We start from the raw sequence: 16244 nt of genomic DNA, 5'->3' as shown, positions 1-16244 counted from the left end.
AATAGACTAAATGAGCGGATCATATACTTAACTCATAAAGTGGAACCACAAAACATAAAGGGTTGTACTGTAGCCACCTGCTGTTCATTCCATTTGTAAGTCATGAACAAGTTTTTCTGGCTACACATGGACATGAAAACTTCCTTCATAAATCTCATTCAATGTCACTGCAGTGTTACCTTGAAAGCGTATTTGCGGTTTATGTGGTCATCGGGCTCAACAGGTGCAATGACATAACTGGGTAGAGGGATGCTACCGAGCACTGTCTCCTCTCGGCTGTCTGTGGAGCAACAACAACACAGAAAGATTTTTGTTACAGGCATCCAGTCTCTAACTCTGCCAAGACTTTTTACGATGTTCATGAGTGAACACAGATTTATCAACAGCACAAAAATTATTGCAGCATAATTCATGGGTGACTAGATGAGGCCATGTGGCAGCATGTGGCATGAGGTGGCATGTGGCTTGTATATTATTCAGTATGATTAATGGAGGAGAGGAGGTAGATGCTATGGCAACACAAGCAGAGACTGCATCCTTTAATAAAACACTCAAGTTAATGAGGAAGAAGAAGTGGCACCAAGAGCAAACTGAGGCAAATCATGTCTGATTACAGGCTGTTACGGATCAGAAAATGTATCTTCTCACAGAAAAGATCACTAAAGGTTTATATTTTTGATTTCAGAACCAAGTTTGTCTTAATATTTGCTAAACCTTTGCCAATCCACCTTTCACAGACTCACCTTTGTAGTAAAACAAGCAGTAGTCTGACAAAACAAACCACTTCCGTTTCCACAGTCGCATTCCAGAGCTGTCCTGGAGGTGAAGAGAGACACACAACATACGGTCTGTTTAGAAATCCTCCTTGCAGGAACATGGTAATTGGTATTTTAATTAAAAAGTGTATCTTGGGAATAGGAATGAGGGGAGGGGAAGAAGCAGCTTTATGTATTTTATTAGTTTTTTTTTTTTTGCTACACTTAAAATCAGTAGTGTAGGTCTCTCACTGGGTTTAGTTGTGTGTGTGTGTGTGTGTGTGTGTGTGTGAGGGGGTGTGTGTGTGTGTGTGTGTGTGTGTCCCAGCTAACCTGTTTATAAAGCCAGCCTCTCACCACCACTGGGATGTTGAGGTTTCTTTTAATAGCATGATCCCTCTTGCCAAAACTGTGTACTTTTCCTGTGGCTCTGGAGCTCTGCAAAAGAGTTTCTTATATAATGACTTTGCTGAAGAAATGTAAGCCAGTTTACTTTGCTCACCTGCAGTGACATATAGTAATTAAAAGACAGAGCTGTAACTAGAATGCAACTGCAAAAAAGAGTGAACACAAAGAGAAACGGTCTTTCAAAAAAAGTAAGCTGGCCTTCTTCCCTGGACCATCCTTCTTTTAACACCCATAATGAAAAGAGGAAATACCAACTTGCTATTCTTGATGATGTGTGTAGCCAGTTAAACTTTTAGTTTGAAACTGGTTCATTTTTAAAATACAGCACAGCTGGTCAACCCTTTTCACAGCTTGACCTGCTGGCTGAAAGAAGAGACAAATAATGAGCAAACATATATGCATACCCAACCCCTCATATACTCATAGAGTCATAAATGTTACATTTTAATTAGACAAAAAGAAAAACATCAAAAAGTAAGCTGAAGTAGTCTCAAAAAATAATCATTACCCAAACTAGTATTTTTCACATTATTTGTTAATCTGCCACTTATTTTTTCGGAGATTTGAAAAGTAATTTGAAATGAGCTAAGAATGGCCTTTATAAGCTTCACAATCTTCCAGATCAACAGTTTACAACCACACATTTAGATATTTAGTATATCTGTCATATTAGACTTAAAAAAAGCAGCAGTGGTCACATTTGATAATTTGGAACCAGGTATTTTGCTTAATGTTATGTTATGTTATACTTAGCTATCAAAATCATTGCCTGATAATATTCAGCAGCTCAACTGATCATTTCAGTTTTTACATCAAAATAATTACATGTTTGTCAAGTAGAAAACAGCCAAGTAAAAATGAGACTTTGTAAAAAAAGTTAAACTGTTGTGGCTTTCAGATGTAACAGTACAAATTTCAGGATTCACTGTGATTTCTATTAGTGTTGTGTGCTTCATCCCATAACCAGTGACAAAATACGTCTGCAGCAAAAGTTTCCATGACCACTGGGGAACAGCATGTCTGTCAGAGAGATGGACACCACACCCCTGTCCAGTCCCATAGGACATGCCTTGAGGTTTAGTGTACTTGGGAAGCAACAAATGTATTATTCTCTGTGGCCATTAATCACAATGCCATAATGTCTTCTCAAGCTGCTTAAACCAACTTATCAACATGAACATCAAAAGTCAAAAGAGAGCATTCTTGTTATCTCTTTAAACCTTAGGTTTTTAAACTATGGGTTCCACATACATAATCACTAAACTGAGAAAAACCTGAAAAGGCTGGAAAACAATGATACTCACCTTTGTCCCTGAAGAGGTATCCACTGCTGCAGAGGTCACGGTCTTGGAAGCCTCTGTGACCATGCTGGGGGATCTCTGATTGACCGCTGACTTGGACATGCGTAACTCTATCCTATAGTCGAGAGAGCAGAGTAGATGATCCACGTCACAGACAGGATAAGAAACATTGGGATGATCTGTCTTATTTTCTCTGACAAACTACAGACATGCTGTTAAACAGAGCGTAGCCCTGTGGTGAGCTTTTAGATCTAAAGGATATGACAGTTTCCTGACATCACCATGCAGCCTGTCACAGCCAATGGCTTTGCAGTGGAAGCTTTTCATTTCAAACTCAGCGGCTACCATCTTATACGCACCAGAATAACGATACAAAAACAAACAAATAAAAAAGAACAAAAAAGAACTGCAGCCTCATGTGAAGCCATTGTGCACACACTACATACTGTATATATATATATATATATACACATGTACTATACATGTATTATCATTTGACAGCTTCTAAGGAATCTAAGCCTTACGTCACATTTCCTCCTGACATCACTGCATTGTTATGGATCTGGGAAAATCAATGTGTAAGGAACATAGCACTTAAAGTCAAATTACAACAATGACATAAACCAGTTTTATCCGATCCTCTGTGCAAAAAGAATGGATGGAACACTGCAGGAGCCTCTTCACAGATGAGAGAAGGTTTACACTGAACACTTGTGACAGGAGACTCTGTGGTGAAGTTATATCACCTTTAACATCATCAAGCAAGACAAGCTTGGTGGTGGGTCAGTGAGGGTCTGGGGAGGCATATCCTTGGAGGGCCTTACAGACCTTCATGTCGTAGCCAACAGTAACTGACTGCTGTGAGACACCAGGATGAAGTCGTCAGAGCAACTGTCAAACCTTATGCTGGTGCAGTCAGTGGGGCCTGGGTCTCGGTGGATCTCACGCCAACAAGTACCACCACAGACTGTCCATGAGCTCACTGGCTCACTGATGCCTTGATCCAGGTCTCGGAAGAGATCCCCCAGGACACCATCCATCAACTCATCAGGAGCAGACACTGTTGTTGGATACAGGCACATGGTAGCCATACACACTTCTGAGTCACATTATGAGTTGCTGTAATGAGCTGTAATAATTTTAGCTGTATATTTTTTCATAATTCTGTCACCAATTTTGTGATCTCATGCTCACTATATCCTTATTCTCATGTGTACCTGGTAACTAGTGTTACCTGGGGCAAACTTTAGAAACTGTGGCCCAGCTTTTTACAAGTTAGGTACTTGGAGATGCTCCTCTTGTACTACATGTTGACTTTTTGTTAGCCTACAGCAATCTGTCCATTCTTCTGGGAATGGACAGATAATAGATTTTAAACTGCAATATTTTTGTAAATTTTACAAGCCAGGGATGGAGGCTACTTCTGTGATGTCTGAACCACTTTGCTGCTCACTTTCAATGTTTTATTTAAATAGTAGTTTGCATGTCTGAATGCTTATCTGCAGAATTGTAGCAACATGACTTGCATAAGTGCATTAACGGTCAGATCAATTATCTACCATCTATTTATAATCCATCTGACAGGCTTAGTAGACAATCCTCTGAAATGCTTTCAAAACCTGTTCATATGCAGTTGCTGTGTACTTGGAAAAACCTCTTCCTGACTTTAGAACTACAGGAGGGGAAATGGTGTGTGACCTGTCTCTGTGACGACATTGCCACTAGCCCCCTGTATTGTTCTGCACAGGGGTTAAAAGCAGCACTAACCTTCTTGTCTTTTCCTCCTCTGTCTGCCAGAGAGATAAGTCAGAGATGTATGTCACATACTAAAGCAAAAATCTCTGCTAGAACAAGTGGAAAAAGAGAAAGACCACAGTAGAACAAAAACAGCACTGCACTATCTCCCTGGTCTGCAGCCAGCATTTTTACAGGATGTTTCTGTCGTAAGGGTAGTCTGCTGTTTTATGTGAAGCTTTCATACTGTTTACCGCCACTGTCATTGGAACAGTTCCCCAGGAAATTTGTTGCAGCTTGTGTTGGAGAGGAGTGATATTTCACATTATGAGCAAGACACTAAGCCCCATCTCTCCGTGCTTCTCTCTCTGTGATGGTAATGCATTTTCTTAGGCTGTGGGTGTACATGAAGAGAAGTAATGAATTGATTCATAGAAGAAAACTCACTTCCCATTCAGATATTATGAACAGAAAGAGGCCCAAAAATCATCATGCCATCGAACAGATGTGAGGTCATGTCTGCGTCACACACATTCAAAATGAAAACTGCATCCCAGCTGTCACACACTTCACTCAAGTATCCTACAAGATCTTGCCAAAGAAGGGTGGAAAAGACAGGCACAAAAATAGAGAGAGGAATAAACAGAAGTAGGTCCAGATGAAAACTGAGGGAGGCTTTCTAAAGATTGAGAGAAAAATTGTGAAGATGTCATCACTATTACATCTGCCTGGGCATGAGACTTTTGACAGAAAACCTTCATCACAAATGCTGGCATTTGAAATATGTAGCATAAACCAGGCAGGGATGGTCTAATGAAGAATGAAAGACATGTATATTAGAAAAGACATGTTAAGTTAGTTGATCTCTATGTCTAGGTCTATGTTTAGCTCTAAATCTGTGGATGAAGTATGTGTGAAATATGCTGATTATTCTTTATATAGGAAGACAACATTTAATATACTTATGTGCCACAGCCAGGTTTATTAACACCTTTGTGACCTACCATAGAGTCCACCAAAGCATATCTTTACATTTTTACATTCATGCACATAACGTGATGACGTATATGGAACGCAGGAAGTGCTGTAACTGACAGATCAGATCTACAGCGAAAGCCGCGGTCTGCATTATAGTAGTTTTGTATGTGCACACTTTTACGAGATTTGTGCAAACTCATTTTCGGTAGGAAACAGCGCTCTGGGACATGTTGAATGCATGACATGAGAGTGTAACTCCCCCACTTTTATATGCAAATATATCCCTTTTGGTTGCAATTCTACAGGCATTTAAAAATACATATACCAATGAGATTGTGGGCGCTGTTTTAATTGTTACTGTAACGAGATTTGGATTGGCATGTCAAAGTAAGTCATTTTGTTACTGTAGTGAATATGCACGTGCCTTAGTGGTGCTATGTATGGCAAATCCCTGCTCAACAGAACTGAACTAGAGATAATGGAATGAATGACAGTGGAAAAATTTGCAGAACAGCTTTTATTAGGTGAGAATGCAGAGGTCACATGCTTGTCACTTCATGCATGCTTCTACATACAATATATACTAAAGTCTTTGCTGTGAACACCAGCCAGCTTAAATATGATCTGACACCTGCTGCATTATATTCTACTCTAAACCTGCCAAACAGCTTTGATGGCTTTTTAGAATGAGATTCACACCGTGGCATAAAACAGTGACAATAAATCCAACTGTCATGCCATAGCAACACATACTGTAATAAAATGAAAACCAAGCAATGTTATGTGCTAGTAATATTCAGATAATTAAAATTCAGTGGCAAGTTGGTGTTTAATATGCAGTATTTTACGCTTTAAAAAGTACTTGGCACAAGGAAATTATAATTAGGTCAAAAGTAAACAGTTTCTGCTTGCATGATGTCAACTCCATTGAGAAAAATAGGTTGGATAAGCGTATTACTTTAATAAAGACAACATATTGTTCCCTGTCTTATTGCTGAGCAAGATTCATAAGTCAAGACATGATAGGAACATGGCATATGTGAATGTAAGCTGTATCATTACTATAAACTCCATGAAGTTAATAATAAAACCACCTCCAGGAGTTGTGAGTCAGATTTTAGTACCATGATGATAATGAACACCTTCAATTTGATTGAAAAAATTAGTGCTCATTCTTCAGTGTATCCGCAGCTCATTTTCCTGATGAACAATTAATTGAATGTCAACTATTCTTTCTTTGCTTGTTACTGCAAAATAGAAAGCTCTGCCCTCCTCATGATATGCATCACCACGTAGGGTGACAGTCCATTTCTGGACTCCCATCACACGACTTTGAACTAACCCCTTGATATATGTACGCATGCAATGCTGTGTGCATCATTCTCTGCAAGAAGAAAACCCACTCACCTGTCTTGTAGTGTGTATTCTGTGTTTTCAGGAGAAATCTCTCCAGTCACAGGATGCCGAAACGATGTAGCCTTCAGGTTGTGGCTGCAGGACAGAGAGTGAGGGAGAGAAAACAACGCCAAGGGAGAGAACAAAATGAGTAAAAAGTCATTAATCATAGTCCTTCCTGATCATGTCCCTGCACAACTGTGTTTCTAGACTTCTATTTGGCTGCTGCTAGAGGTTCCAGCAAACCCGCATGAAGTTTCTAAGCTTACAATGACACCTCAGTCAGCAGTAAAAAAAGAAATCTATGGTAGCACAACAGCCCGGTCAGAAACCACTGCTCATATTCTTTTACACAAACTATAGGGCTCAGCACTCTCCCTTAGCCAGCCTTATTGATTTCAATTAGATGTGGCCATTCATTGCTTTAACTAGAGCATAAATACACGTTACTATCACAGGACAGACTAAGAAACATCCAAGCTGTTAGTGGTGCTGGTATTGAGAGGATTGACATATTGCCCTTTTTTGTCATTTTTTGTCACATTCTATGTGACTACGCACAGCAAGATTTGGGCTATTTCCTTTACAGTTTTACAAGAGAATAAAACAAAACCCTAGAAAATATTTTATTTTTAAATATTCTTCTGAAATTCCATCATGAAATGCTAACTGTATGTTCCTGCACACTGCTGTTGTGCAGGATCAAGCTAAGCCTATACATTTCTTGTCAACAAACTTTTAGTCTGGCCTACTTTCTTTGTACTTGGATGATGTTTCTTAAGGTTTATTTAAAGAAAACCGACATAATATCTAACGACGTGTTTTCATGATTTAAGCACTACCACTATAAGGTGTGAGGTGTTTTAAGGTGTATGACTGTTCAGATTTAGTTATTAGCCCCTGGTGCTCTCACGTATTGTGATTACCCTTAAACTGCAACACTTCCCTTCATATACTATTGGCTTTCTAAACCTCAGTGCAAAATTTTCCCATTTTGTAGGCATTTAAGCCATTTCAGACAATGTGTAATGTAGAAATATTATACAACATAATCCTATAGATAGTATTTTATAGCATTGGCAGGTCCTTTGCCATTACTAATATCCAGCAAAAATGCCTGTTTGAGCTCTCTACTCTGAAGCTAGTGTGAAAACAGCTTGTATGAAAAACTGTGGCAAATGTCTGGGTGCAAAGAAGTAGAGAAATATTATGCTTTCAGGTCTGAATTTTGTTAGTGTTGCATTTTATTCCCCCCTGATCCTGTGTTATCTTCTACCATCACCATCACTCTATTACAGCAGAAAACCTAAAACAATAATCTTCCACACAGGCTGGAAAACATTGTGCTCACGCATGCCATAAATACTGATTTGCAAAAGCTCAATGCACATACTGTTTATTCTTAGACATAGCAATGGAATAGGTAAATAAGTGAGTATATATGTAAAAAACAGTAAAAGATAAATCCTCTGAACAACAGCTGCAAAGATCCAGTACTATAAAGGTGCACAATAAGGCAAACACAAAGTGGAGCGTCACTGCATCAACATGCAGCAGTGAGATGAACCGGCTGAGCAGGGTGACAAGATTTATTCACTGACATTTCAGAAAAGTTCAGAGAGCATATTGACCAGGAATAAAGCTGCACACACACACACACACACACACACACACACGCACACACACACACACATCAAATGTTAACAACAGACAACCTAGACAAACAAAATAGCTCTTGATCATGTATGTGCTCACAAACATACACAAACCCACACAGACACACACATGCTTGGTCAGGTTTGTTTCTGGTAACAACTCATAATTTTCTGAGCTGCACCGGGCACATTCAGCACTGCATCGGTGTCCCCTGTTAATTAGGAATCTGCATTCTTTGAGGCTTTTGTTTTAGCCGCATTATTTCTGAACTATTTGTCACGGAATTTGCAGCATCCCCAGTTAGTGTAGAAGCATTGCAGCACAGTAGGGCTGTTTGTTTGCTGAAAACTAGCTTCCATCAACACTTGTGACAACAGTGTCCCAAAGGAGAAAATGAACTCTTGCTGCAGATGAGCTAGCACACAGCCTTCTAGATAATGTAGTGGTGATGCAGCTTTGTTGTCCCTCCAAGTCAGATGTTGTTGGCAGACTGTCATAACAGGATTCTGTGCAGTGACTCTATATAAATCATGCATTATCATCACAGAATATAAGTAAAAATAGACAAACCTAAAGGAAGATTGTGATCCCTTAAATCATATTGCAGTCATGTCTACTTCTTTCTAAAAGATGATTTTTAATCACACCGTATTAGAAATATTCTTTAACCAATAAATGAAGTTACATATTGTTATATAATAACAATGATTATTATTATTAATAATAATATCATTTTTTATATAATAGTACTCAAAATATTACAAAAAGCCCCATGAATATTTTGTAAATATTAGTTTAGGCACATACCGTAATCATTAATAACTCAAAAGACCAAAATATTGAACAATCAACAAAAATATATCACCTTCAGTGGAGATATAGTGTGTCACAATAAAAACATATCCTAAGAGAAGTTCTATGATACTGTAGGAAAAACAGGGACTAGTGTGCCACAGAGCTCCAAAAACACTAACCATTACATGAAGTAGAGCTTTGGATGCCATGAGGCTGGATAAAGTAGAGAAAGAATGACAGGCATTTCTCCTTGTGGAGAGCCTCAAGAGGGCATTTCTCAAGGAGCAAGTAAGTTTTATGACCATCCTTATCCTAATATAGTGTGTTAGTGTGTTGTTCAATCACTATAGTATAGTGATTAAACAGAACAGAATGGAGACCTGGTTTTGATTTCAAGCTTTTCATAAGAAATGTGTAGAAAAAGCAGAACTGCAGTTCAGGTCATAAGAATATGTTCTTTTGGCTTGGGGTAATCCCTGTCCAGCACAAGGGCAAAGTCTTGACAGTGGGGGCAAGACTCTGTGGTTTGAACACTTCACTTTCCTACCTTTAACCTTTAAAAAAAAAAACACACACAGAAGCTCTAAACACACATCAAAGTCGGGGATCACATCATCCACTTGTCGTCTCAATTCCTCTGCTATTCACACCACACTCCCTTAGAAAAGAACAGCTCTCTACTAGCCGAGCTCTCTCTGCTTCTTTTGTATCATGCACACATTGGAGACAGTCTCACCTGTCTTGCGAGTGAATCATCATGTTATCATCAGCTGTTAGACTTGCTGTGCCGCTGCAGGTCATGAAAATCCTGTTGGCATTGTAGAATCGGGTGAAAGATGCAGAGAGGGTCTCTCATAGCAGCTGGCAGCCACAAATACCAGAGTAAAGTAGAGCTACAGTGATTGGAGTGGAGGGGGGTCTTTTTAGTCCGGTTTCTCCTGCTCAAACATGCTGCCTGAGAGTTTCATCCTACACTTGCTGAGTGGGTGGTACAGATCTCACTCCCTCCTACCAGGGGGACACCTCAGTTGCTCATCAGCAAACCAGTTTCTACCCCTCATTCCAACTTTACAACTATTTCCTCTATCAATGAATTTTTAAGTTATGTGACTACTATTTACATACTGTGCCTCAGTCCTAAAAAACTCCCCCAGATACCTGTCTAGATAGATTTTGTCGTTTGTCACACCACTGGTATCCTCTAAGTGGCAGCATTGCAACTAAAGTCATGAAGACAAGACGGCATGTTGGCAGTTTTGATTTTCTCAACAAGTAGGATAATCTCATTTTAGTGGCCAGGTCATCCACATTCCACAACACCTAATTTAGTCGCTCCCTGTTCCGCACCAGCCACATTTACATCAGCTTATGCAAACTCTCTTTTATGCTGTCTGTGGATTGTTTTGTGCAGGGATGCGCTTCAATATAATGACCATTCATATTAAACACAATACTGTGGCAAGAAGTCAAACGAAAATCCAGAATTATGGTGTACAGCAACTTGTAAAAACAGAACTTCTTCAGCTCCTTCAAGGGCACTCATTGGTGTGTACTTTTTGAAGTAACATTAACCCGTGGTGAATGCTAACAAGGAATTGTAGCTAATCCTGAGGAATGCAGACCGTAGGAGCAGGTGGTAAGAACATACTACTGTATAGGCCTGTGTTCACTGTTTTACACCTAGATTTTGTTTCCACTTTTAGTTTTAAAGCAACTGAGTTCAATAACACCTCACTTCAATTGAAATATGATCAGGGACCTATTCCAGCAAGAGCTCTTAATTGCAAGTGACTATTTTGTAGTGTCATGAATACAGGCAAGTCTCTCTCCGCGTAGGCTTCATAATAAAACAACAGACAGCCATTGTGCATGTCTGTTTCTATAGCTTCCATCTTTTCTCGGTGGAGTTTGGACAAATAAAAATAATCAATAAATTAACTGAAAGACAATTTGGTAATACTAAAATAGAATTGTCCATTTAAGTCCATCTAAAAATGAATAATGTTAATCATTTAACTAAAGAACATTTGTTTTTATTCAGCACGAATTATATATAACTATTTATGCAGTTTTATTGGTATTAAGTGGCGGTGGTGTGCTGAAGAAGGAGAGGTGTAAGGCCCAAATGCAGGACAAAAAAGGAGCTTTACTGATTCCTCCTGGGATCACCAGGGCACAGGGAAAAACACGAATTAAGACACTCACAGGTAACATAAGTCAAGGCTGATTGAAAAAGCTGCTGAGGAACACAAGAAGGGGAAAACAGGAACTGAAACCAAAATAAAAGTCCTCAGCGGGAAGTCCACAAGGGAATCATGACAGGTTTTTAACAAAATTAGTTGTAATAAATAGATATTGTAAAGGCATATGGACTACATACGGAACATTTACTTTTGAATTCACATGTACAAGCTCCTTTCCAAGGCATCAGCAGTACTTTTTTCATCATATATACAGTACAGCTCTTTAAGGCATTCATTTTCTGACGAAGGGGAATCTGTGCTGATGAGATGGCTGAATTTCAGTTCCGCAGAAACTCATCTCTCAAATTACTGTGGTGCAATAACTGTCACAGAGTAGCCTGCACTGGCCTTTGGCTATAGCTCTGGATGAAATGAAACACAAATCAATCTCATGCAATTCTACTAATCACTAGAGAACACAGCAATCATTCAACTCAGTTAGGCTGCTGACTTAAATCTTCAGACCAATTCGATTAGCTGTAAGGAATGTATCATTAATGTCAGTAAGTCATTTAATGTGAAGATGTAAAAATCCACGTGTAAGATAAAATCAAATCAAGGGCTGCTGACATGACATGTCAAATAAGGTGCCATGAACCAGTGCTGAACTCTGTAATGACAGTCATTTCTGTATCTACGAGACACGACCTAGGCAGCGTGAATGTGTGACAGAGTGTGACAGCACAATGAGAGAGAGAGATATCATGCACCTCCAGACACACAGTGTAGCATCCCCGGCCTAGCAGGCAAAATTCATTAAGCCATAATAACAGTGGTTTGTGCACAGTATCTAGACAGGGAGCCATTAAGGAGATAAGCATTCTGCAGCAGGGTTTTTACATGTTGACTGACCTTTATCAATTTCATAGCAGAGCAGAGCAGCAGCCTGGCTCAGTTTCATTTATCTGACATTTGGGGAGGATTTATCTATGCAGACTCTCCGAAGAGTTTTTGGGCGTTTCCGTTGTCAGTCAGTATGGAAATGATGGCAGCAACCAAACACATTTCACACTGTCATTAAACTCATTCACTTCTATCATCACCATCTTCATTATTTGCCACTCCAGAAACTTTGATATTGAATCGATAAATACCCTATTGGAGAATAGCTATGTCTAAAATAGCACCAATGAAACAGTAAAACCATGACCTAAGGTCTGCTAATATGGAGCTTGCAGTCATCCAGCAACCCACTCAAGCAGCATTGGGCAGAGACAGGCTCAAACAGACTGGGTGCAGAGTAGAAACTGGTGCAAAGACTTGCCAGTGTCTGAACCACTGTCAAATTGAGGGTTTGGCAGAAACTGAAAGAGCTGACACCTTATTGATATTCAACATGTAAACTTCTGGGAGAGCACAGCACAGCACATTTCACGATGGTCACAATGGTCCTTTAGGCCATGCTGTTCCAAAACATAAGCAAGGAAACTGCTAATTGCAGTGCACTAAATTCAAGAAAGGTCTGTGTTGAGGCAATAATAAAGAATCGGGATACTAGAAAACACTACCCACTCTCTAATCTAATTCTAAAACCACACTGCTTGTTGGAGTGAAAATGTTGGTATTGGTGTTTCTAGTCCAAGAACTACAATCTTTTGCCAAAAGTAGGTGCCCTGCTCAGTTACATCTCATTTCATGCCTGCTCAGCTGCAAAGTATGTATGGCTAAAAGCAACTATCAGTATCTTGTATACATGAAAGTTTGCACTCAGTGGCTCAGTGTTATAAACCTGGTATAAGCTGAAATTTGTTCCAGCACAAGAGCAAGACAGAAACTGGCCTTTTCACAAGGACAATGGATATATACAGCACTGAGTGAATTCTTCTTTTACTCCACTTAGCTGATAAATATTTATAAAGGGTGGCTTAAAGTAATTGATCAAACAAACTGTATAATGTCTCCAACCATGCCTATAAAATTACTTCCAAAAGAACTTATCTTTAGGATCAATAGTGACATGTATATTCAGCAACAAATGGGGAAAAAGAAGTTTTCTGGAGCAACCATTACTCTGTGGAATAAATCTGTGAAGGACCCCTGCAGTTTTAGGTCAATATTTAATACCACAGCTTTATCCTGAACATTAGTCACTAAATGATGATGATCCAGTTCAACCAGGAGTCATTTTTATTCCGTCTGGTCAATTGTGCCATCAAGAAAAGCTATAAGATACTTAATCTGTATTAAAATGAGGCAATCCTAATGGATAGCTTCACTGCTTCTCTACCAACACATGGATGCCCAAAGTATCAATAGATTTAATTTTGAGAAAGTTTTCAGAGCAGCATTTAGAATTAATCTGATAAAATGATGTATTTTTTTCTAAATCCTGCCTTGTGTAATTCTAAACATCACAGCGGCATAGCTGGTTTGAAAGTTCTGACATTTGATCTGGCTTGGCAAATCTCTTCCTGGGGCACTGAAGAGAGAAGACTCTGCAAAGCAATTATCTTTTTCCAAGACAAAAACATGCAATCAAAAAAAGAATTATCTACCAGACAGGGCAAAAGAGACTAGTCTGTAAACCAAAAGAGGACGCTGCTAGTCACGACTGTAGACTTTATTTGCACATGGATCTAATTAGTGGAATTCTATTGATAACACATTATTTAATACAACAGACCATCTTAAAATGTTGAATCAATCAGGCAAAGGCATGAATGTAAACTAATCCTGACTTACCCTAGCAAACCCCGACCCAAATGAAATGAAAATAGCCAATACCTCTTTCCTCTCCAACCAGTCTTTCCTCCACTGTGTTCAGCACATCAATAGAGGATGTTCAAAGGCAGGCTGCTCTCTCACCAACACACACACACACACACACACACACACACACACACACATAAAAACATACAGACACACATCTCCAGAATATTGAGTCAAGCTTTGCCATCAAAAGTCTGTGAAATCTCCAATGAAGAGCTCAAGAACAAAGTGACTCGCTTGCCTTGAGAAATCACAGGTTAATGAGAAGTAGCACAATGACCCCTGACCTCTATTCTCCAGAGGTTCCATGAGTGCTAACATTCAACCTCGGTAGGTCAGAGGGAGATGTAGATAAGTGACACATGCTAAAAGGAAGAATTTGATCATGAAAGATGAAGCAAGGGTAGGTCATCACAGTCTACGTGGCTGCAAAAACAACATGTCAGCACTCTGCAGGAGTGCAGGAGGCCACTACTGGGCAAATAAGGAGCACTATTAGTTCTATCTTTAGTTTGCTGCATGAAAAAATGTGTTTATTCTAACTGCTCTTTGAAAATACATATGTGCAAGGTGCTATACGCCTTAACTTTTCATTTGATTTGTCTGACCAAAACATTTGAAAATTATTTAAAATCATCTCCTGGTTGAATCGTGTGGGTAAGAAAAAATTGTAACAAAATGAAAACACAAGAATTAAGTTTGAGTAGCATGTTCAGCTGAATCATGTTGCACGCTTCTCCTTTTTCCACCTAGATGTCATATTTAATTGCAGGCAGCTGTAGGTATCAGATAAACGAAATCACACCTAAAGCATGTCATCATCTTAAAAGCTTATGTCCTGTGGTAGCACTTCTTCAATAAATATGCTTAGCTGACCAAAGCATATTTGTGGTATTAATCTTACACCAACTTATTTTCACAGGCAGTGATCCGTACATCCTGAAAATATGAGGTTGCAAATTTGATTTGACAGCAAAGACTATACTATGTCAGACAGGAGATGACACAGAAAAATGTTAATGTTAATCAATTGTTGCCAGGTGGTTAGCTAAAGCATTACCTAAACAAGCTCCATTTTTAAGAAACATGAATTTGCATGTAAAAGGGCAGGGGAAAAGGGTGAGCATAGATTTGATGAAGATGGTGACTGCATGGAGCATCAGATTTCTCCACAAAGTGTAATGCCTATTGATGTGTGCGCTCGACCAGAGAAGAGAAGGCTCTATTGCTTTTCTCACACTGACATAGCTTTTTTCCCATCCTGGTTGATTCCACTGCATCTTCAGTGCAGACAATTTCCAGCTTTGAACTGGGATATCAACTAAAGTGAACTAAAGCACAGTGTGCATTTACCAGTGTAAGGTAGTGAGACCTTCATCTTGTCTGAAACTGCAACAGACGTGGTAACAACCATCAAACAGATCATCATCACATCAATTTGATGCAGAATATTTAAAACAAATTTTAAGAAATTTATCTTAGTATATCAAACCACACTGTTTTACATGGCTAAGGAATATTGGACTGTAACTTCTGTTTATGTGTTGCACACTGTCTCAGCAGCTAAATGCAAAGTCCAACCCACATTGCAAAGCCAAAAACAGCTAATCGCTTAACTGTGCAATGTAGGACAGAAGGGGATGTGAAGTGCGGGGGAATGGTAAAGCCGAAATCTCAGGCAGGAGATACAGTAAGCTCAGGGCGGGGGGAAAAAAGGCCGACCAGTGGGAATGTTGTGCTGCAAGCTGCATTGATAGCGTTGCCACGTGTAACTAAACAAAACAACCACAAGACAAAAACTTAAAATCACGTGAAATATTGTCAGGTAATCTCTCCCACTGGTAACAATATAACAAAAAAACTCTCAGGTCCATTTTTAACAAACTGCACCAATGAACAACGTATGCTTGTGTTGTGAGTTTGACCAACTCACCCTTGAGTCCTTCCAGGGAGCTCCACCCATGTGTAGGGGGCTTAGCAAAATGATCACCGCATTGTCAGCAGAATAAAATTTAAGAATATTAACGAGCTTGAGGTTGTGAACAATAACAATGAAAGTATCAGACAAGTTAAAGAGATATTGGCTCCCCCACTCCTTCTGCTCATCCTCAGTGGGATTGTGCACAGGCTCCCAAACAGATAACTTATGGACTAAAACAATGCAGTGCACAATAGCAGCAGAGTCACTCTGGACCCAGAAAGTCTGGCTGACTCAAAGATTTAATTCCTCCCAGGTCAAAGACATCCTGTACACACCCCATATTTCTATC

The 16244-nt window shown here is 39.4% G+C and overlaps 1 protein-coding gene across 8 annotated transcripts in view; it reads right to left on the bottom strand.

Annotated features, from left to right (window-relative positions):
* Window positions 1–16244, bottom strand: part of plekha7b (pleckstrin homology domain containing, family A member 7b) — a 58512-nt gene that overhangs the window by 25727 nt on the left and 16541 nt on the right. For all 8 annotated transcript variants that reach the window (XM_026320383.1, XM_026320385.1, XM_026320384.1 and 5 more), the window contains 5 exons: window positions 6584–6667; window positions 2468–2579; window positions 1089–1193; window positions 744–816; window positions 180–280 (listed from right to left, as the gene is read on the bottom strand). In XM_026320383.1, the coding sequence (XP_026176168.1) occupies window positions 180–280; window positions 744–816; window positions 1089–1193; window positions 2468–2579; window positions 6584–6667 (475 nt within the window). The remainder of the gene's footprint in view (window positions 1–179; window positions 281–743; window positions 817–1088; window positions 1194–2467; window positions 2580–6583; window positions 6668–16244) is intronic.

Source organism: Mastacembelus armatus, chromosome 3, assembly GCF_900324485.2.
Source record: "Mastacembelus armatus chromosome 3, fMasArm1.2, whole genome shotgun sequence".
In the NCBI taxonomy this organism is placed as follows: Eukaryota; Metazoa; Chordata; class Actinopteri; order Synbranchiformes; family Mastacembelidae; genus Mastacembelus; species Mastacembelus armatus.
Note: the sequence above shows the minus strand (reverse complement) of the source record. Positions and strands in the feature narration are given on the sequence as shown.